Source organism: Sus scrofa, chromosome 6 (genome assembly GCF_000003025.6).
Source record: "Sus scrofa isolate TJ Tabasco breed Duroc chromosome 6, Sscrofa11.1, whole genome shotgun sequence".
Lineage (NCBI taxonomy): Eukaryota > Metazoa > Chordata > Mammalia > Artiodactyla > Suidae > Sus > Sus scrofa.
In genome coordinates this window covers 43,481,135-43,503,810 of record NC_010448.4, presented here as the reverse complement: position 1 = coordinate 43,503,810, position 22,676 = coordinate 43,481,135, and the positions used below count along the sequence as shown (strand labels likewise).

At 50.6% G+C, this 22,676-nt stretch overlaps 1 protein-coding gene across 3 annotated transcripts in view; it reads right to left on the bottom strand.

Moving 5' to 3' along the window:
• Positions 10,561-22,676, bottom strand: part of CHST8 (carbohydrate sulfotransferase 8) — a 121,815-nt gene continuing 109,699 nt past the window's right edge. For all 3 annotated transcript variants that reach the window (XM_021094299.1, XM_021094298.1, XM_021094300.1), the window contains exons 3-4: positions 12,706-12,743; positions 10,561-12,150 (exon numbers count right to left, since the gene is read on the bottom strand). In XM_021094299.1, the coding sequence (XP_020949958.1) occupies positions 11,044-12,150; positions 12,706-12,743 (1,145 nt within the window). In that variant the 3' untranslated portion in view covers positions 10,561-11,043. The remainder of the gene's footprint in view (positions 12,151-12,705; positions 12,744-22,676) is intronic.

The window sequence follows — 22,676 nt, the reverse complement described above, 5'->3', positions numbered from 1 at the left end:
GATGGGCTGCACACAATCAGAGTATTGCTGCCACCTTGTGGGTCAGCCGGGGAAGCTCAGGCCGCTGCTTGGGGCGGGGACTTAGCGCCCTCTAGTGGCCAAATACTGTCTCTGCCATTGGAAACGTGCGCCTTCCCGCTCTCCCTCCTTCTCCCCCGGTCTACGGTCCTCCTGTACTGGGAGGGAGCGGGGCCGGGGTGGGGGTGGGGGCACAAAAGGGGGTCCAAGCCCGACTGCACCGATGGGATTCCAGCTCTAGGTCGTGTGGCTGTGCCTCAGTTCCTCACCTGCAAAATAGGGCGAGGCGAGGTCTGGGCTGCAGGGAGAGGCCATCAGGGCACTGGCTTATCAGAAGTGCTTGATTCATTCTGGCACATTCTAGGCCCCCCGCAGTTTGGAATTCCTCGCTTCTGATTTCTGACCTCTGACTCCTGACCCTTGCCCTAGGCTTCTAGTACTCTCTGGAGCAGTTCTCCAGCCTACTCTCTCCACCTCCCCCAGAGACAGGAGAGGGAGCAGGAATTCCCAGGTGGCCCCAGCTACCCCAGATCTTCCGCCACCCTCTGTTGCCATCTTACAGCTGAGGCTCCTGTGCCAAGGGCCCTTCTGGGCCGTGTGAGAGTCAGGGAGCAGCTCAGGCCTCACCACCAGGCCAGACCGCCCTGAGGAACCAAAGCTCAGGGCTCCCACAAGCCCTCCCCTGAGCCTGGGCCAGGGGACGGTGGAGCCCACTCCCTCCAGCCAGAGCAGCCAGGGCTAACACATTCCCCATGCCACTGGCAGCTCCCCTGGCCTCATCCAGGGTCACTGACCCCATCAGCATGGAGGCCCAGAGATGGGGTCAGGATCATTTCAGCCCTGCTCAGCCCCGGCTGCCTGCCCCCCGCTCCAAGAGCCCATCCTGGTCCATTCCTGGGCCTATGGGTCAACACTAGGCCTGTGCCCAGCTCTGGCTCCCCTGGCACTTGGGTGAGGTGGGGAGTGCCAGGAAGAAATTCTCTGGACTATCCATGGGCACCCCCAGAGTGGAGAGGGCTAAGGAGGCAAGGGGAGTGAGCAGAGACCACCTCATGGGTCAGGGTCACCTGGGGCTCCCATCCCCCACTGGGGGTTCAATCTTGAGGATGAAATTGGTAAACAGGCCCTGCCTGGGTGGAGAAGGGGGTGCTGGCAACTGTCCCTCCATCCACAGCCTGACCATCTCTGTCCTGGGCCCCTGTGTGGGTGGCCAGGCCCATGGGGACAGCAGATAGGATAGTTTGGTCATGTCTGAGGGGCCAGAGGTGCCTGAATCTCACTTTTTTTTTTTTTTTTTTTTGGCCACACCTGTGGCATATGGAAGTTCCCAGGCTAGGGGTCAAATCAGAGCTGTAGCTGCTGGCCTACACCACAGCCACAGCAACACGGGATCTGAGCCTTGTCTGTGACCTACACCACAGCTCACAGCAACATGGGATCCTTAACCTGCTGAGCGAGGCCAGGGATTGAACCTGCGCCCTCATGGACACTATGTCAGGTTCTTAACCCACTGAGCCACAACCTGGACTCTCATGTTTGACCCCCTGGCTGGACCTTACATCTCACCTCTGCAGGAGACTCTAGGGCTTTGGGGCTCACAGGCTCATGGGGACCCTAGGTTTGGGGATATCTATCCTCTTGACCACTCAGTGAGCAGGGTTCCTATCTGGAGAGGCCCAGGCCTCTCTCATGGCAAAGGCCTGGTGGGTACCTCACAGTGGGCTGCCCCAGAAAAGCCGCATTTGGAGGGCCACGCTGGCACTGGGACATTCGTTGACTATTTCCCCAAACTGATTGACCCACGTGTCCCCTGGGAGGAGCCTGTGGCCTCTTCTTGGGTTCCTAACCCAGACAACCCCCTATAGACTATATCCACAAAGTGGGGAGCAGATGAAGTGGGGCAGGGATAGAAAGTGGGGAGCAGCCCAAGATGGTTCCAGGGGGGAGGGAGGACCATCCACAGTCCACCCTCCACATGTACAAGTTCACACACCTGTACCCATCCCTCACCCCAGACACAGATGCCCATCAGACACCTGCCACACTTCTTACACACACATACACAGATACATAGACTCACATGCTCACCATCCTCCCCCCAGACACACACACACACACACACACACACACACACACACACACACACACACACATTCCTGACTCCCTTAAGCCCTGACCACAGCCTCCTCCCTGACCCTCTGGTTCTGTCCGATGGCCAAGGCCACTTTCAGCTGGAATGGGAGGGGAAGCCTCACTCCTCAGGGTTCTTGGATGCATGTGGCCCCAAGTAGGCAGGTGGCAGCCTCAATCCCCTTGTACTGCTTTTAAAAGTTTCCAGAGCCCAGAAAGAAAGATGAAGCAGCTGGGATCCAGAAACCTGTCCCACCTCGGGGACCAGCAGCGTCATCTCAGGGTCTAGCAGCCTCACCCCTAGCAAGTGGCAACAGGCTGAGAGAAAGCCTCTGGGAGAGAGCCACAGAGAGACCACAGACAGAGAGACCACAGAAAGATTCAGGAGGGCATGTAGACAGGATGACAGACAGATGAGACCCTGAAGTGGCAGACAGACAGATAGACAGGCCTCTAGAGAGAGCCAGGCAGCATTTCCCATGATGAACAAGACCCCCAAACATCCACAGTCACACCCACACTCAAAGCTCCAACAAACACTTTCTCTGAGACCTTTCAAGAATTACCCTGGGAGTTCCCTGGTGACACAGTGGGTTAAGGATCTGGCATTGTCACTGCAGTGGCTTGGGTTGCTGCTGTGGCACGGGCTCCATCTCTGGCCCAGGACTTCTGCATGCTGTGGGTGTGGCCAAAAAAAGAGGGGGGCAGAGGGATAAATTAGGGGGTTGGGATTGATATATATACACTACTGTATATGAACTAGAGAGGTGATAATGACCACTGCATAGCACAGGGAAATTTACTCAATACTGTGTAATAACCTGTGTGGGAAAATAATCTGAAAAGGAATGGATATAGGTAAATGTATAACTGACTTACTTTGCTATATTCCAATAACAATTTTTAAAAATAGGAGTTCCTGTTGTGGCTCAGTGGAAACGAACCTGACTAGCATTTGTGAGGATGCAGGTTCGATCCCTGACCTTGCTCAGTGGGTTAAGGATCCGGCATTGCTGAGAGCTGTGGTGTAGGTCACAGACCAGATCTAGTGTTGCTGTGGCTGTGGTGGAGGCCGGTGGCTACAGTTCTGAATTGACCCCTAGCCTGGGAACCTCCATATGCTGTGGGTGTGGCCCTAAAAAACAAAAATAAATAAATAAATAAATAAATAAATAAATAAATAAATAAATAAATAAAAATAAAGAATCAAGAGATGGGATTAAGATGACAGAATAGAAGGACTGGAGCTCAACTTCTCTCCAAAAAACAACAAAATTCACAACTAAAGGCTGAGCAATCTTCACCCAAAGGGACTGGAAACCTTAAAAAAGATACTCTACTCCAGAAGAAAAAGAGGAGGACACATCAAGAGGTAGGAGGGGTGATTATGTGATATAAACAACCCCATACCTCCTGGGTGGGAAGCCCCACAGACTGGAAACTAACTGGGTCACAGAGACTCACCTACAGGAGTGAGAGTTCTGAGCCCCACATCAAACTCTCACATGTGGGGATCTGGCACTGGGAGAAAGAGCCCCTGGAGCATCTGGCATTGAAGGCCAGTGGGGCTTGTGCTCAGGAGCTCCACGGGACTGGGGGAAACGGAGACCCCATTCTTAAAAGGCACACACAGACTTTCACGTACACAGGGTCCAAGGGCAAAGCAGAGTCTCCATAGGAATCTGGGTCAAACCTGACTGCAGTTCTTGGAGGACATCCTGGGAAAACAGGGGTGAATGTGGCTTGTTGTGAAGGAAGGACATTGAAAGCAAAGCTCTCGGGAATATTCAGCAGCTGCCTTTCTCTGGAGGGGGCCATTCTGGGAAAATCTGGCCCCACCCATCAGTCAGTGCTGAGAAGCTCCAGGACAAACAACAATCCAGGTCAGATCACAGCCCTGCCCCTCAGTAAACAGGCTGCCTAAAGACCCCTCAGACACACAGCACCTCTAATCCCATCCAGAGACTAAGCCCCACCCACCAGAGGGATTAGAATCAGCTCCACCTACCAGTGGGCAGGCATCAGCCCCTCCCATCAGGAAGCCTACAGCAAGCCCCCATACTGACTTCAGCCACAAGGGGGGCAGACACCAGAAGTAAAAGAGGCTACAACTCTATTATCTGTAAAAAGATCACTACACCAAAAACCTATAAAAATGAAAAGACAGAGGATATAACTCAGATGAGGGAGAAAGGAAAAACCCCAGAAAATCAGCTAAGTGATGAGGAGATTCTCAGATTGTTGATGCTGAAGATGATGCAAGACATTGGAAATAAACTGGAGGCAAAGATGGATAACTTACAGGAAACACTGAGCAAAGAGATACAAGATATAAAACTTAAACAGGAAGAGATGCAAAATACAACAACTGAAATTAAAAATTCACTAGAAGCAGCCAACAGCAGAATACAGGGGGCAGAAGAACAAATAAGCGAGGTGGAGGACAGATTAGTGGAAATTACGGATGCAGAACAGAAAAGAGAAAAAAGATTGAAAAGAAGTGAAGAGAGTCTCAGAGAATCTGGGACAACGTTAAATGCTCCAACATCTGTATTATAGGGGTGCCAGAAGGAGAAGATAGAGAGAGAAGTGGACAGAAAAAATATTCAAAGAGATAATAGCTGAAAACTTCCCTAACATGGGAAATAACCACTCACTCAAATCCAGGAAGCACAACGAGTACCATATAAAATAAACCCAAGGAGGAATACAATGAGACACATATTAATCAAACTGACCAAAATTAAAGACAAAGAAAATCTTGAAAGCGGCTAGAGAAAAGAAACAAATAACATACAAGGGAACCCTGATAAGGTTATTGGCAGATTTTTCAGCAGAAACGCTGCAGGCCAGAAGGGAGTGGCATGATATACTTAATGTGATGAAAGGAAAAAACCTCCAATCAAGATTACTTTACCCAGCAAGGCTCTCATTCAGATTTGAAGGAGAAATCAAAAGCCTTCACAGATAAGCAAAAGCTAAGAGAATTCAGCAACGCTAAACCAGCCTTACAACAAATCCTAAAGGAACTTCTCTAGGCAGGAAAGAAAAGACAGCAACAGGAAACAAAAATTCCACAAATGACAAGGCTCACCAGTATAGGTATATATACGGTAAAGATACGAAATCATCCATGCACAATTATACCATCAAAATCAGAAATCATGAGAAGAGGTGGATCCAAATGCAGGACACTGGAGATGAACTTGCAGTTAAGAGAACAACAACTTAAAACAATCTCTTATACCTATAGACTTTTATATCAAAACTTCAGAATAACTGCAAACCAAAAATCTACAATTGATACACAAAGAAAAATCAACTCAAATACAACACTAAAGATAGTCATCAAACCAGAAGAGAAGAGAACAAGAGAAGAAGGAAAGAAAAAAGAGCAACAAAAACAAATCCAAAGCAATTAATAAAATGGCAATAAGAACATACATATCAATAATTACCTTAAATGTTAATGGACTAAATGCCCTAATCAAAAGACATAGACTGGCTGAATGGATACAAAAACAAGATCCATATATATGCTGTCTTCAAGAGACCCACTTCACTTCTAGGGACACATACAAATTGAAAGTGAGAGGATGGAAGAAAATATTTCATGCAAATGGGAATCAAAAGAAAGCTTGAGTAGCAATATTTATATCAGACAAAATAGACTTTATTTATTTTTATTTTTTATTTTTTGTCTTTTTTTTTGCCATTTCTTGGGCCATTCCCATGGCATATGGAGGTTCCCAGGCTAGGGGTCAAATTGGAGCTGTAACCACTGGCGTACACCAGAGCCACAGCAATGCGGGATCTGAGCCGCATCTGTGACCTACACCACAGCTCACGGCAATGCCAGATCCTTAACCCACTGAGCAAGGCCAGGGATCGAACCTGCAACCTCATGGTTCCTAGTCGGATTCGTTAACCATTGAGCCATGATGGGAACTCCAAAATAGACTTTAAAATGAATATTTTAAGAGACAAAGAAGGTCATTACATAATGATCAAAGGATCAATCCAAGAAGAAGATATAACAATTGTAAATATCTACACACCCAACATAGGTTCACCACAATATATAAGGCAACTGCTAACAACCTTAACAGGACAAATCAACAATAACACAATAATAGTGGGGGACTTTAACATCCCACTTACAGCAATGGACAGATCAACCAGACAGAAAATCAATAAGGAAACACAGGCCCTGAATGATGCATTAAACCAGATGGACTTGATAGATATTTATAGGACATTCCATCCAAAAGCAACAGAATACACATTCTCCTTAAGTGGACATGGAACATTCTCTAAGATTGATCATATCCTGGGCTACAAATCCAACCTTGGTAACTTTAAGAAAATTGAAATCATATCAAGCATCTTTTTCGACCACAACACTATACGACTGGAAATCAACAACAAGAAAAAATCTGCAAAAAAACGCAAACACGTGGAGACCAAACAACATGCTACTAAACAACCAATGGATCATTGAAGAAATCAAAGAGGAAATTAAAAAATACCTAGAAGCAAATGACAATGAAGATATGACACTCTAAAACCTATGGGGTGCAACAAAAGCAGTTCTGAGGAAAGTTTCTAGCAATACAAGCCCAATTCAGGAAACAACAAAAAGCTCAAATAAACAAGCTAACATTACATCTAAAGCAGCTAGAGAGAGAAGAACAGACAAGACCTAAAGTTAGTAGAAGGAAAGAAATCATAAAGATCAGAGCAGAAATCAATGAAATAGAAACAAAGAGAACCATTGAAAAGATCAATGAAACGAAAAGCTGGTTCTTTGAAAAGATAAAAAAAATTGATAAACCCTTAGCCAGACTTATCAATTAAAAAAAAGAGAGAGGACTCAAATCAATAAAATTAGAAATGAAAAAGGAGAAGTACCAATGGACATCACAGAAACACAAAGGATCATAAGAGACTGCTATATGCAACTATATGCCAATAAAACAGAAAACCTAGAAGAAATGGACAAATTCTTAGAAAAGTACAATCTTCCAAGACTAAACTAAGATGAAATAGAAAAGATGAATGGACCAATCACAAGACATGAAATTGAAACTGTGATTAAAAAACTTTCAACAAACAAAAGTCCAGGACCAGATGGCTTCACAGGCAAATTCTATCAAACATTTAGAGAAGAAATAACACCTATCATTCTGAAACTATTTCAAAAAATTGCAGAGGAAGGGATACTCCCAAACTCATTCTATGAGGCCACCATCACCCTGATACCAAAACCAGACAAAGATGCCACAAAAAAAGAAAACAACAGGCCAATTTCACTGATGAACATTGATGCAAAAATCCTCAACAAAATACTAGCAAACTGCATCCAACAATACATTAAAAGGATTGTACATCATGATCAAGTGGGATTTATCCCAGGGATGCAAGGGTTCTTCAATATCCACAAATCCATCAGTGTGATACACCACATTAACAAGCTGAAGAATAAAAACCATATGATCCTCTCAATAGACTCAGAAAAAGCCTTTGACAAAATCCAACATCCATTTCTGATAAAAACCCTTCAGAAAGTGGGCATAGTGGGAACCTACCTCAACATAATAAAGGCCATTTATGACAAACCCACAGCAAACATCATTCTCAATGGTGAAAAGCTGAAAGAATTCCCATTGAGATGAGGAACAAGACAAGGATGTCCGCTCTTGCCACGACTCTTCAACATAGTTTTGGAAGTCCTAGCCACAGCAATCAGAGAAGTAAAAGAAATAAAAGGAATCCAAATTGGAAAGGAAGAAGTAAAACTATCACTATTTGCAGGTGACATGATACTCTAACTAGAGAATCCTAAAGACTCTACCAGAAAACTGTTAGAGCTCATCCATGAATTTGGCAAAGTTGCAGGATACAAAATTAATACACAGAAAGATGGCATTTCTAACATTGAAAGAACAGAAAGAGAAATTAGGGAAGCAATCCCATTTACCATCGCATCCAAAAGAATAAAATACCTAGGAGTAAATGTACCTAAAGAGACAAAAGACCTGTACTCTGAAAATTATGAGACACTGATGAAAGAAATCAAAGATGACACAAATAGATGGAAAGATATACCATGCTCATGGATTGGAAGAGTTAATATTATCAAAATGACTATACTACCTAAGGCAATATACAGATTCAATGCAATCCCTATCAAACTACCAAGGACATTTTTCACAGAACTTGAACAAAATATTTTAAAGTTTGGAAGCACAAAAGACCCCGAATAGCCAAAGATATCCTTAAAAAGAAAAATGGAGCTGGAGGAATCAGGCTCCTGGACTTCAGACTATACTACAAAGCAACAATCATCAAAACCTGGCACAAAGACAGAAATATAGATCAGTGGAACAGGATAGAAAGCCCAGAATTAAACCCACACACCTACAGCCAACTCATCTATGACAAAGGAGGCAAGAATATACAATGGAGAAAGGACAGCTTGTTCAATAAGTGGTGCTGGGAAAACTGGACAGCCACATGGAAAAGAATGAAATTAGATCACTCCCCAACACCATACACAAAAATAAACTCAAAATGGATTAAAGACTTAGATATAAGACCAGACACTATACAATTCTTAGAGGAAAACATAGGCCAAACACTCTCTGACATAAACCACATCAACATCATCTCAGATCCACCTCTGAGAGTATTGACAATAAAAACAAAAATAAACATATGGGACCTAATCAAACTTCAAAGTTTCTGCACAGCAAAGGAAACCCTAAACAAAATGAAAAGACAACCCACAGAATGGGAGAAAATCTTTGCAAGTGAATCAACTGACAAGGGATTCATCTCCAAAATTTATAAACACCTTCTGCAGCTCCATACCAAAAAAACAAACAACCCCATCAAAAAATGGGCAGAAGATCTAAACAGACAGTTCTCCAAAGAAGACATGCAGATGGCCAAAAAACACATGAAAAGATGTTCAACATTACTCATTATTAGAGAAATGCAAATCAAAAAAACTATGAGGTACCACCTTACGCCAGCCAGAATGGCCATCATCAAAACGTCTACAAACAATAAATGCTGGAGAGAGTGTGGAGAAAAAGGAACCCTATTACACTGTTGGTGGGAATGTAAATTGGTGCAACCACTGTGGAAAGCAGTATGGAGATTCCTCAGAAAACTACAAATAGCATTACCTTTTGATCCAGCAATCCCACTCCTGGGAATCCATCCAGAGAAAACCATGACATGCAAAGACACATGTACTCCGATATTCATTGCAGCACTCTTTTCAATAGCCAAGATATGGAAACAACCTAAATGTCCATCAACAGAGGAGTGGATCAAGAAGATGTGGTACAAATACACAATGGAATATTACTCAGCCATTAAAATGAACGAAATTCCAGCATTTTTAGCAACATGGATGGACCTAGAAACTATCATGCTAAGTGAAGTCAGCCATACAATGAAATACCAACATCAAATGTTTTCACTGACATGTGGAATCTGAAAAAAGACAGACTGAACTTCTTTGCAGAACAGATGCTGACTCACAGACATTGAAAAACTTATGATCTCTGGAGAGACAGTTTGGGGGGGTGGGAGGATATGCTTGGGTTATGGGATGGAAATCCTGTGAAATTGGATTGTTATGATCATTATACAACTACAGATGTGATAAATTCATTTGAATAATTTAAAAAAAGTTTTTTTTTTTCTAAAAGAATCAACCTGGCTTTTGATGATTTCAGAACCATTTCTGAGTGTGAATGAAAATATATGCTTTGGAGAAGTTTCCTCTACAGCTCACCCCACCCCCCGGCTGGTTCACATGGGGGCAGGTAATCCTGGCAACTTAGAGGTGGTTCTGTGAGGTGAACAGAATCAAGCATCAAGGCCAGGGGCAGAGGTCTGCAGGTGATTTCTCTGAGCCAAAGCCCTGCTTATCCCAAGGTTCAGAAAGCCAGGGATGGCATTATGGCCCGTCTGGAAATGCCACTCCCCCCAGACCCGTGTGCAGGGTCCCATTGACCCCAGGGGCAGCCCCAAATAGCAGCTTGCCCAGAGAGCATGTCCCTGCTCTGGCAGCCCCCAGGGGGCCCCCCACATAGTGCACTGACAGGAAGGGACCTTGATGGTCCTCCACCGAGACAGGTCTGGCTTCTCTTGGGATGAATGCGCTGGTAGTGAGGTGGGAGGGCCTGGCTGATGGAATCCTGGCCTTGGAGCCTGAGGTGAGATGCTGCTGCCGGCCCTGGATGGGAGTTGCAAACTCCTCTGGTCAGGCACAGGCTGCTCCTGCCTGGGTTTCCCTGGGTGGGGCCTGCAGGTGCCTGAAAGGAGGGAGAAAGGCCCAGAGAGCATGGAGAAGGGTCCACGTGTTCCCACACCAACACACAGTATAGACACGGCTGCTCTGGAAACCATGTGCTTTATTTGGAACCTCATTCCAAGGGAACCTCCTCCCGGGTCATAGAAAAGCTGCAAACCATGTGGTTTGGTACAAGGCAATGGCTAAGGAACTGCAGGAAGTCCCTTACCGCTGGGACCCTCATCCTCTGGGCCTCAGACTCCCCTGGTCATCCTGACTCCTGGCTGAGCTGACTATGGGCAGCTGGGACTCCGGGGGTGTCCAGCTCACCCCCAGTATCTTTCTTATTTGAGGAGTAAGGAAGTGGCTATGGGACAAGGGCCAGGGTCCCCATCCAAGGCCTGGGCCTGTGTCCCCCCCAAAGGGTCTGTGCCACCCAGCAGCCATGGCTCCTCACCTCCTCAGAGCCCTGCTGCTCTGGCTACCTCTCGGTTCCCAGGTGAGGACCCAGGGAGGGTGGGATGCACCTGCAGGACAGGTGAGTGGGTGGGACGGGACCGCCCACCGCCAGCTGGCCCCGCCCCTCAGTACAGGTCTGCAAAGGGCTTGGAGTAGTTGAACATCAGGTAGTCCATGTAGTAGAAGTCGTAGGTACGCTGCCGCTGCAGGGTGGAGAGCTGGGCGAAGTACTGGTGGGTGATGCGCGCGGTGGTCCGCGCCTCCTGCGAGTGCCGGTCCTTGAACCGGGGGAAGGTCAGATTCCTTGGCGCCTGGATGAGGCTCAGGAAGAAGTTGGCATCGTCCTCCATGCTCTCAAACTTGCCCACAAAGTCGTAGTCGATGAGGCAGGGGCTGCAGAGCCGGCTGACGTGGTCCCAGTGGATGTCCATGCCCACGGGCCGGTGCACATCCAGCAGGTACTGGACGAACTCGGGGAATCGCACGCCAGAGCCGGTCCGCAGGGCCTCCCGAGAGGCGTTGGCCCGGTACCGGGCCAGGATGGCCTTGCCGAAGACCGGGTGATAGTAGCTATTGGGGTGCTCAAACTTGTCGCGGAAGGCGGAGACCAGCCTCTCGAAGGGCTCGCGGACAAAGAGCATCTTGGTGTAGGTGCTGAGGCGGTGAAGGATGCCCTGGCGATCGAAGGTGTCCAGCCGCTTGAGGGCGCTGCCGTAGTGGACGGTGTTGTGCTGGATGTCGGTGGTGGACGAAGCCAGCCCCGCCAGCACCATGAGCACCCGCTTCCAGTTGGAACAGCCTGCCTTGGGCACCTCGCAGTACAGCACGCGGTGGCGGTCCTCCACGAAGATGCGGGACACGTGGCGGGGCGTGACCGCCCTGCGGCTGCTGCTCGCCCTGTACTTGGCGCACGCCTCCCGCATCACCCGCTTGCGCTCCTGCTGGCTCTGGTGCAGGCTGACCCAGCGGCCGTCCAGGGCCCGGTGTGCCGGCAGGACCAAAGTAGCAGCCGAGTTGTTGGCGGCGAGGGACGCCGCAGCTGGCATTTTCTTGATAAGCAGCCTTCGGCGCCGCTGCCTGGGTCGCAGACGGGCCCCCACGTTGAGGTGGGCTGGAGGCTGTTCCGGCACCTGCGGGTTCAGTCCCCTCGAGGTCTGGCTGGACCAGTCTCGGATGACCCTCTCTGTCGGTGCCTTAAGGTCACCATCCTGGGAACTGCCTGGTGGGAGGTCCTGGGGCAAGAAGGGAAGTGGTTAGCAGGATGGTCAGGACAGCTGGGCACTAAGAGTCACACAAGCCAGCCCCATGCCGTGGCCGGGCTCCCTGCCCCCCTCTGTGGACTGAGTTTCTTCCTGGGTCATGGAGAGCGGGACAAGCTGACCCTGCAGGATTCAGACCCTTTTGGTCTGAGGCCCTGTCCAGCCCCCATAAGCCTCCTCTCCCCTCAGCGGCCGTGGTGTCAGGCGCAAGTGTCATTTTGGCCACAAGGTGGCGCGGGCCTCCCAGGACCCTCCTCCAGGCGAGGAGGGGCAGCGGGAGCTGGTGGCCTGAAGGAGCCAGGCTCAGATTTAATGCTTCTATTAACACAGGCCAAAGCCACCATCCAACAGGAAAGGGAAATTCATGGGTCCAAGGTCCCAGGTTTTGTTCCTAAGGCTCCCGGGAAAGACAGGACACATTTTTCTTTCCAAGAATGGATTTAATGTGAGCTCCAAATTTTCTTTCCTGCCCTCCCCAACTTTCCCCAGACTGCCCAGGCTGAGATTTATCAGACGCTCAGAACTCACGTTGTGGGGCTGCTGTGGCCTGATGTTGAACTTTATTCCTGGAAAGCAAACAGAGAGAACAGTATTAGCACTGGAAGGACCATGTGGTCTCCAGCGACCTGCTTCCAGGCTCCTGAATGTGGGTGCTCTGGACTGGAGGGCACTTGGGGTGAGCTCCGTGAGAAGGCTGTTCAGGGGAGCGGGAAAAGAGGCATGGCTCCGTACAATACCCACTTGCCAAGTAGGGGTGCAGCAAATCCTGGGTCCCCCTGGCTCCCAGCTGATGCTCATTTCTAGGTGTCCCACCTCCTGATGTGACCTTGAGAGGCAGGAAGGCACCCTGCCCAGCTCTGCCCACATACCTGCCCAGTGAAGCAGCTGGGGACCTCATAGCCTGCCCCTACCTCACGCTGTCATTAATTCACGGGGACAGGGACCCCAGGAAGATCTGTCTGTCTCGTCTCTACGCCTGGCCCCGGCCCTCATCCCTCTGTAGTGGACTGTGACACACCTGCACCCAAACCTCGGCACACTCCAGGCCTTCGAGGGGAACACACTCCTTCCTCTTGGACTGGGGCCTCCCCACTAGTTCCAGGAAGTTCCCTTACCTTGGCATCTGCTCTGTGATTGGCCCTGTCTGCTAGTCCTGGGGCTCTGGGGTGAGCTGGTTTCATTCTGCTCACCCTGGTCTCCTCCAAAGGGCTGAGGGGAGGCCAGCACAATGACTGACTGCCTGGCGAGCCCCTACTGGAGACTGGGGGGAGGAGAGAAATCAGTGCATCACTGGCCACACTCCAGACCTTCCTCTCTGAGGCCTGCCAAGGATGTGCTTTGCCTGCGCTGGAGCCGGGGTCCCTCAGGATAAGCCTCAGGAAGGCAAACCTTTGGCCAGAGGAGAGCTTTCTGCTTTCTACTCAGTTTGATTCATTTCGGAGGAGGGCCTGGGGGGATGAGAAGATTTCCTTTGGGGGAGCCTATTCAGGACTCTCGACTTCCCTCCCTGTTCCTGGCTGGCCACTGAGGCATCAGCGCTCTTCCTGCCCCTTGTGCCATGTGAGTGGATATTTCTGCTCTGAGTCTTTGCCAAAAGCCACAGTCAGGTCAGAACCAGCCATTCTTAAACAAGTGGAGAGTTCCAGCTTCCAGCTGGCACAGTGGGCCTCTGTGTTGAGCACACCTGACCAATTCTGGCTGCTGCTGCGGGGGGCGGGCGGGGGGTGGCTCTGGAGGGCCGGCACTTCCCCTGCTGTCTCTGTGTACTCAGCAGAGGTCCAGTGGCTGGAACCCAGCTGGCAAGGGGACATCCACATCCTCTGTTCCTGACCCAGGGACTCTGCTGATTTCTCATGAGGTCCAGTTTTACAGGTTCAGCCACTGCTATGACGCTGGCCTTGTTCTGGCCAGTCTGAGAAGGTGCTCACAATTCTCCTTCATTCATCAGCAAGCAAGGATGAGGTCACCCCTGGGCTGGAAAGCTGAAGTTCCCTGAGCCTGCCAGGACCTTCCCCAAGTCCCAAGAGAGGTGGAGCTGAAGGTGCACAGCTACGGTGTGATGCACCTTTCTTCTGCTGCAATACTATTCCTTGATTTCTCTTTCTCTTGCCCTCCCTTCCCCTCTTTTTTTTTTTTTTTCCTTCTTTCCTTTTTAGGGCCTTACTTGCGGCATACGGAGGTTCCCAGACTAGGAATCCAATCAGAGCTACAGCTGCCAGCCTACACCACAGCCACAGCAACGTGGGATCCAAGCCATGTCTGCGACCTACACCACAGCTCACGGCAAGGCTGGATCCTTAACCCACTGAGCAAGGCCAGGGATTGACCCTCAACCTCATGGTTCCTAGTTGGATTTGTTTCCACTGCACCATGACAGGACCTCCCCCTTCCCTTTTTTTTTTTTATGGCTACACCCAGGCTGCATGGAAGTTCCCGGGCCAGGGATTGAATCAGAGCCACAGCTGTGACCTACACCATCCGAAACGCCAGATCCCTTAGCCCACTGTGCCGGGCCAGAGATCGAACCTGAGCCTCTGCGACGACCCGAACTGCTGCAGTTGGATTCTTAACCCACTGTGCCATGGTGGGAACTCCTATTCTTTGATCTCTTTGGACTGAGAACAGGAGCCGACCCTTCCCTGGGCAAAGGGCAGAGTGTCCACACCTTCCTGGGTCTTCCAAAGCTTCTGTACTTGTGTGTGTGTTCATATGGGGGAGCTCTGAAATAAGCCTTCCAGATGCTTCCATGGAAGCTGAGGGAAAGCTCCACATAGAAATGGCTGCACCCCTCAGGGGATGGGGGTGTGAGCAGCAGGTGCCTGACCTTGAGGCAAAAGCCTCTTAGAATGAAGACCCTCACCAGGGTCCCCCCCCTCAGCCCAGAGCCTCCTTCCTCTGCTGGCCACCCCGGCCACCGCCTGCCCCTCCTCATCTCTTCAGGCGGCCATCCCCAGCAGGAGCTTCCTGAGCTCATTGCCTTCCAGTAAGTGCCTCCTGCTGCCAATGATCACAGGTCCCTTCACCAGAGGTACCCTCCACACACTCCGTTTTCCTCCACACTGCCGGCTTTCCTTAATTATTTTCTTCTGGTGTTGGCAGCTGGCTCTGCTAAATCACTTCTCCTCCTCCGAGTCTCAGATAAGGGAATTTACCCTGCTTGTCAAGCCTGTCAACTTGTCAAGGTGCGATGGCGCTTATTTATATTCCTTTTCTGGAGCAAATGAGTCATGCCAGATTTGGCCAAGGGTTGGGGCTGAGGAGCCACTTACAAAAGGCAGGTGAATTTGGAGAAGGATGTGCTTACAGAAGTCACAGCCCCTACAGCTGTGACCTTCCGCTGGCGCCGTCCCCACAGCCTGGAAGGTGGTGAGCTGTGGGGCCTGATCATGATTTTTTTGGTTCATTTGTTTTTGTTTTTTAAGGGCCACACACACAGCACACGGAAGTTCCCAGGCTAGGGGTTGAATTGGAGCTACAGTTGCTGGTCTACACCACAGCCACAGCAACGCAGGATCCAAGCCATGTATGTGACCTAAATCACAGCTTATAGCAATGCTGGATGCCTTAACCCACTGGGGGAGGCCAGAGTTTGAACGTGCATCCCCATGCATACTAGTCGGATTTGTTTCCACTGAGCCACAATGGGAACACCCAGCCTGACTCATTTTATTTGTGCAGACTGTTAAGGAGGGCCCAAGGGGTTTCTGAGGTTGATCCACTGGAAGGCTGGCTGGGCTGGAGCTCTGAGCACGGGTTGGAGAGAAAGCCCCTGCTGGACAGAGCCAGGGCTGGGTGAATCTCCTGACCTGTTGGCCACTTTTCCCAACAAAGCCAGTCTGCAATGGTCCCCTTTGAAAAAAAGAATTATCCTCAGGAAAACCCAACAACAGATCTTATGTGGAGCCTGAAAAACCCAAAAACAGATATTATGTGGAGGCCGAGTTTGCCACAGGCTGCATGTTCCTGACCCTTAAACTTATGGCAGCTTGTTTGCAAAGACTGAACCTGTCCCACGTGGCCACGTTGGGATAAAGAAAGAAACTTAAGGGAGGAAATGCATGAGCTGGCCTGCTGGCCAGGGGCCCGGTGGCCCTACTTTTCCTGTAGAGGAAGCTGCTCTTTCAGGCACTTCTCAGAGAAAGGTTGAAGCATAGACCACCCCGCAGCGCTGAGCACATGAAAACCAAGAGCCTTGGGCATCTTGAGGCTGGAGGTCTGCGCAGTCCCCAGAGTCAGGACCTTGGACAGCTCCAGGGAGCACCCAGGGAAGGACCTTGCCTCCACAGTGCTGCAAAGTAGGTACTGCCACTAGAAGCAGAACCCGTGCCGTGGGGGACCCGGAGGGGAGCCTGGTCTCAGTATAACACATCTGCCCCCTCAAGCTCCCAAGTAGGTGTACAAGGCAGATAAAAGCCACGCCCCCAGCCCCCCTTCCCTTTAATGTCATCATGCCGCATCGTACCTCCCCTGCCTCCCCCACCCCCACCCAGCAATAAGAACCCCCAAAGCCAGTCATGTACATGTCCCACCTTCAGTGTCTGAGTCACCTGTCCTCTCCCTTCAGCCTAATATTAACAACTTGTAAGGGAGCCCTAACCCCTGTAGGGGAAGAAATAAACAACCACTTTCTCTTTCTGGACAGAGGACATTCACAGAGCGGTTGAAACACATGCTGTCCGATAAGAATGAGCAGTGGTGAGAATAAACAAGGCATGAGTTATGGGGGCTGCCAAGTGTGCTCCATGCTGTGAGCTCTTCATTGGCTGAAGGGTTTCTTTTGAGCCTTTGGCTGAAAAAGCTTCCTGGTTACCTGCCAAGGGGAGGCAGAGGCTGATGTACGGGTGTGCGAGGCCAGTCTCCTGTAATTAGGCTGTCCGCCTTGAGTCTGGGGGGCAGAGCTGGGGAGGGGGTTTCACCAGCACATAGGCTGTTGGGGAGGAGGGCCCCCTGCCCCCTCCTCTCTGAGTCACTGGGGGAGACCTGCCAGCTGATTCAATTCAAAAGCCCCAATCCTGGAATTCCCCTTGTGGCTCAGTGGCAATGAACCCAACTGGTATCCACGAGAATGCGGGTTCAACCCCTGGCCCTGCTCAGCGGGTTAAGGATCCCACATTGCTGTGAGCTGTTGTGTAGGCTGCAGACATGGGTTGGATCTGGTGTTGCTGTGGCTGTGGTGTAGGCTGGCAGCTGCAGCTCCCAATTCAGCCCCTAGCCTGGGAACTTCTGTATGCTGCAACTGTGACCCTAAAAAAAAAAAGTCCCAATCCTGGATGCCCAGGACCCATTGGGGGTGGGGGCTAAGGATCAACCTTTCAGTCAAGCTGTGTATACAGGCAACATAGACATGAGTTAAAACAGAACCCCAGTGCCTAGAAAGGGCTGTCTCATGTGCCCTTGACCCCCTAGCCCTAGGTGGGTCATGTCTAAGGAGAGTGACCAACATGTCTGCTTTAGATAACAGTCATGCCTGCTATTCTGGCTGCTCAAACCCCAGCACAGGGCCTGATGGATAGAGGGGAGGGGTCCTGCCACTCTGAACACTGCAGCCTTGGGGAAGGAATGGTCATCCCGAAGGAGTCAGACCCTCAGTGAGGGACAGAGATGGGAGACAACTGAAGGGGCCAGGAGGGCCCATGGGGATAGGAGTGTCAGTTCAAAGTCCCTGCCCTGTGCAGAGTTTCAGGCTAGGGTTCTTAATTTCCTGGAGTTTCCTGCACCTACTGTGTGTGCTGGGAGAAAGACCACATGCCCTGGGGCAGCCCTGCCTGGCTGGTCAGTGTGCAGGACCTCACATGAACGGTGTTGAGCCGTGGGTATGAAGCCGTGGGTATGAAGCAGAGATGCTGGCAGGAAAAGATGCCACCAGGGTACATGTACCGCCTGCTAGGGTCATGGGAGAAACCCTGAGGGAGCAGCCAGACTCCACTCTGCAGGAAGTCTAGAAGGTTTCTGGGTGAGAATCTTCCAGAGAAACAACCAATAAGATAGACATGTGGAAGGGGGGTTATTTTTAGGAATCAGTTCATGCATTTTGGGGGCTGGGAAAAGTCTGCAGAGCAAGCCAGCAGGCTGGAGACCCAAGGAAGAACTGATGGTGTAACTTGAGTCTGAGGGCTCTCTGGAGGCACAATTCTGTTCTTCTTTTCTCCTGAGGCCTTCAACTGATCAGATGAGGCCCACCCATATCATGGAGGGTTATCTGCTTTACTCAAAGTTTACTGATATTTCTTTTTTCTTTTTTGAAAGGCTGCACCTTTGGCATATGGAAGTTTCTGGGCTAGGGGTCGAATTGAAGCTGCAGCTGCTGGCCTATCCCACTGCCACAGCAACACCAGATCTGAGGTGCATTTGCAACTCATGCCATAGTTTGTGGCAATGCCAGATCCTTAAACCAATGAGCAAAACCAGGGATTAAACCCGCATTCTCACAGACACTATGTTGGTTGGGTTTTTTTGTTTGTTTGTTTTTGTTTTTGTTTTTTTGCTTTTTAGGGCCACACCTGCTACATATGAAGGTTTCCAGGCTAGGGGTCGAATGGGAGCTACAGCTGCTGGCCGACGCCACAGCCACAGCAACACGAGATCTGAGCCGTGTCTGCAACCTACACCTCAGTTCATGGGAACACCGGATCCTTAATCCACTCACTGATCGAGGTCAGGGATCAAACATGCAACATCATGGTTACTAGTTAGATTCATTTCCCTGCATGACAGTGGGAGCTCCATATGGCAGGTTCTCAACCCGCTGAGCTGCAATGGGAACGCCATCAAAGTCTACTGATTTAAAGGTAATCATATCGGAAAAATACCTTCACAGTAACATCTAGGCTGGTGTTTGACCAAACATTTGAGCATCATAGCCTAGTCAAGTGGATGCATCAACTTCACCATCACAGGGGTGTATCCATTTTCTAGGGCTGCTGTAACACAGGGCCACAAAACTGGCTGGGTCAAAAATAACAAAAGGTCTTGGAGGCCCGATGTCTGAAATGAAGGGGTCAGTGGGGTCACGCTCCCTCTGAAGCCTCCAGGGGAGCATCCCTCCTTGCCTCTTCCAGCTTCTGGCTGCTGTAGCTGTTCCCCGGCTGTAGCAATTTAAATCCAATCTCTGTCTCCATCTTCACAAGGCTGTCTTGTGTCCCCGTTTCTCCTCTGGTCATTTTGAATTAGGACCTACCCTAATGACCTCATCTTGATGACCTCTGCAATAGACCCTATGATATGGTCACATTCACAGATTCTAGAGGTTGAGACTTCGACCTATTTGGGAGGTGAGGGGGACACACAATCCAGCTCATACCAAGGGCAGTGTGACTTCAGGAAGCTTTAAGAGCACTGTGAACGCAGGGCAGGAACAGCCTGGAGGGGGTGAGAAAACACTTCCCCTGCTGGGTTGAGCTGTCCAATCCATAGCAAAGGATTGTGTTAGTTCTCTGTGTTCCTGGGGCAGGGACTGTGTCAGACAGAGTCTGGCACAAGGCCTGGCACACAGCAGGAGCTCAATAAATGCTTGTGGAAAATCCAAGGCTGTCTGGACTGAGAGCTGGCCCTGAAGGTAGGGGATGGATGGTTGGGCTTCTCTCCACAGCCCAGGGTTCTGGCTGGAATCCACCTACCCCCCGGCCAGGCTTCTCCAGCACAGCCTGGCAGCCTGGGAAGGGCCTGTGGGTCTGGGTGGCAGCTGCTAGCTGTGTGGCCAGTTGCAGACAGGAGCTGCCCTGAGGGTCTATCCACCACAACCAGGCTGTGTGGGGTCTGTGTTCAGAACTTGGACACACCCGGCTGGCTGCCTCGAGTTGCCATCTGCAGGGCACGGGGCCAGGGCCTGCTCTGGGGTCCTCACGGGGGCTGCACCTCTTCCTCTGGCTCTTCTCCCACCAGCTCAGGTTCTGCTCTTTGGAGGGGCAAGCCTTCTCGCCTCCACCCCACCCCACATTGGCCTCTGCCTGCCCCATTCTGAGCTGCTCCCTTCATCCGGGTAGCTTATTAATTTATGCAGATCAGAAGCAAAACTGAAGTTTAAACACACTCAGCAATTGGAGGGCAGCCTGGACTCAAGGCACAGAATTCAGATGCAAGAAGCCTCACCAAAGGGCCTTAAATTCTCACTCTGTGCACTGGAAAATTCAACTCATTCAATTCTCTGCAAGGGCCTCAGTGCACAGCCAGGCCATCTCTGCTGCCCCCAGGGCCCAGAGCCAGGAAATGGTCTCCAGGCAGCAAGGTGTCCCAGACAAAGGTACAGGCTGCTCCTGGAACCCAAAGAAGGCTCTGTGGTCATAGTGTGGACCTTAGGGAAAGGTGGGAGTCAGGCCATGCATGCTCCTGGGCAGGGCAGCAAGTAGCCCTGCAGGGCCCTGTCCTCTTGCCTCAGCCTCCAGGACAGGGTGGGTGGGTGTTTAAGTTACTCCAAGACAACCAAATTCATAGTGGGGTCACACAGTGACCCCTAACCTTTGGCCCAGACCAGAGCAAGGGCTTCCTCTCCCTTCACCTAGAGAGTCTACTCTGAGTCACAGCTTTTAACAAGCAGTGTATTTTAAAAGGAGTTCCCTGGTGACTCAGTGGGTTAAGGATCCAGGGTTGTCACTGCTTTGACTCCGGTAGCTGCTGTGGTGTGGGTTTAACCCCTGGCCTGGGGACTTCTGCCTGCCACGGGTATGGCCAAAAATAAATAAAACGATGAAAAGAAGGAAAAAAGAGAGAATACTGCTGTGTGACCTTGATCTCACTGAACTGTAGCTTCCTCATCTGGAAAATGGGTTTAATGATACCCATCTTGCAGGTCTGCAAATGTGCAAAGGAAACCATGCATGGTACTGGGCACAGGGAGAGTGCAAGGGATGGAAGCCACTGGCTCCTGGTGGTCCCCTCACCTGGATGCCTTTGCAGCAGCTGAGTGTCCCTGAGCCCTGTCTGCGGGAGAGGCGAGTGGGAATCTTCTCTTCTTGAGCTGACAGGGATCTGATGGCTCTGACTGCCACTTGTTTTGTTTAGCGATTCCACTCCCTCGCCTCCATGATTAGGATCCACGATTCAACTGGGTAGTTCCCTGTCAGCCCAGCCTTGGCTGTGAATTCCCTTGGAGCTGTCAGAGTGGCGCATCAGAGCTGCTTGTCCGTCAACCAGCCAGCCAGTTAGCCGGGTGGTAAAGCCAACAGCTGTCCTGTCACTCCATTCCCACCCACCTGCCCATCACTTGGTGTGCGGGGCAGGGGGGGTCCCCCTGAGCATCCTCTGAGTGCCCGCCTGTGCACTAAGAGGGGTCCTCAGCCCCCGCTTCAAAGCTCTCCTCTGTCAGAGCCTGGGGGTGACTCCACCATGTTTGGGGGTATGTTTGGCCATGCACTGTGCTGTGCCTCCCCATGTGTGCCTGCTGCATGGAACGGGATGTGATGGGTCTTGAGCTATGTTACACCATGTGTGCCGAGGAGATGCTCACACTACATTTCTGGGGCGCACACGTGCGTGCTTCCCGCTGTGTGTGTGCCGGGTTGGGGGGGTGGTTCATGTCCGCGTACAGTTTCTGAGAGCACACAGCACGTGGTTTAGATCAGGTCAGGCCTTTTCTTCCCTTTATGTATTCCTTCCACACACCTGGGCCTGGAAGGGGAGGCAGGGGCTATGAAGGCTGCTGCACATGAGGAAGAACAAGTTCGTGACACTCACCCACAAAGCCTCGGTGCCCCCGGGGGGCTCCCCCCGTCTCTGCTTCCCCTGCAGTATGAGATCTGGCAGCAGAACCCAGTCACCCGGGCCACCACCATCTGTCTGTTGACTCCACACTGACAGAGCCCCGCATGTGCCAGGCAGTGCCTTAGGCACCAAAGACGGTGTATTGGTCAGGAACAGTCATGGCCTCACCATCTAGCCAGGAGGGGAGGCAGTGGTCACCAGTGTGATGGCAGCAACGGGGGACGTGGCAGGTACTGTGTGGTGGGGGACATCAGCAAGCCCAGGGCATCAGGTGCGGTCTCCCTAAGCGTGTGACAACTCATTGGCACCTGATGGTAATGAGGGCATTCTTGGCAGAGGTTGGTGGCCTTGCCACCATGACAGCAGGGCTCACGGGCTGAAAAGATACCGAGACTGAAAAGTGCCAAGAAATAGCAAGATTCAAAAAAAAGAAAAAAGAAAAAAAAAAGGTGTTCCCATTGTGGTGCAGCAGAACTGAATCCGACTCGTAACCATGAGGTCGTGGGTTTGATCCCTGGCCTCGCTCAGTGAGTTAAGGATCTGGCGCTGCCATGAGCTGTGGTGTAGGTTGCAGATGTGGCTTGGATCCTGCATTGCTGTGGCTGTGGCTGTGGCTGTAGGGGAGGCCAGTGGCTGCAGCTCCAAATGGAGCCCTAGCCTGGGAACCTCCATATGTTGTGGGTGTGGCCCTAAAAAGCAAAAAAAAAAAAAAAAAAAAGGCAAGACCATGATGGCTGCAGGAGCTGCTGGCAAGCAAGGGGGCTAACGGTCCCCACAAAGACAGTAGATCCTTATCTTCTCTC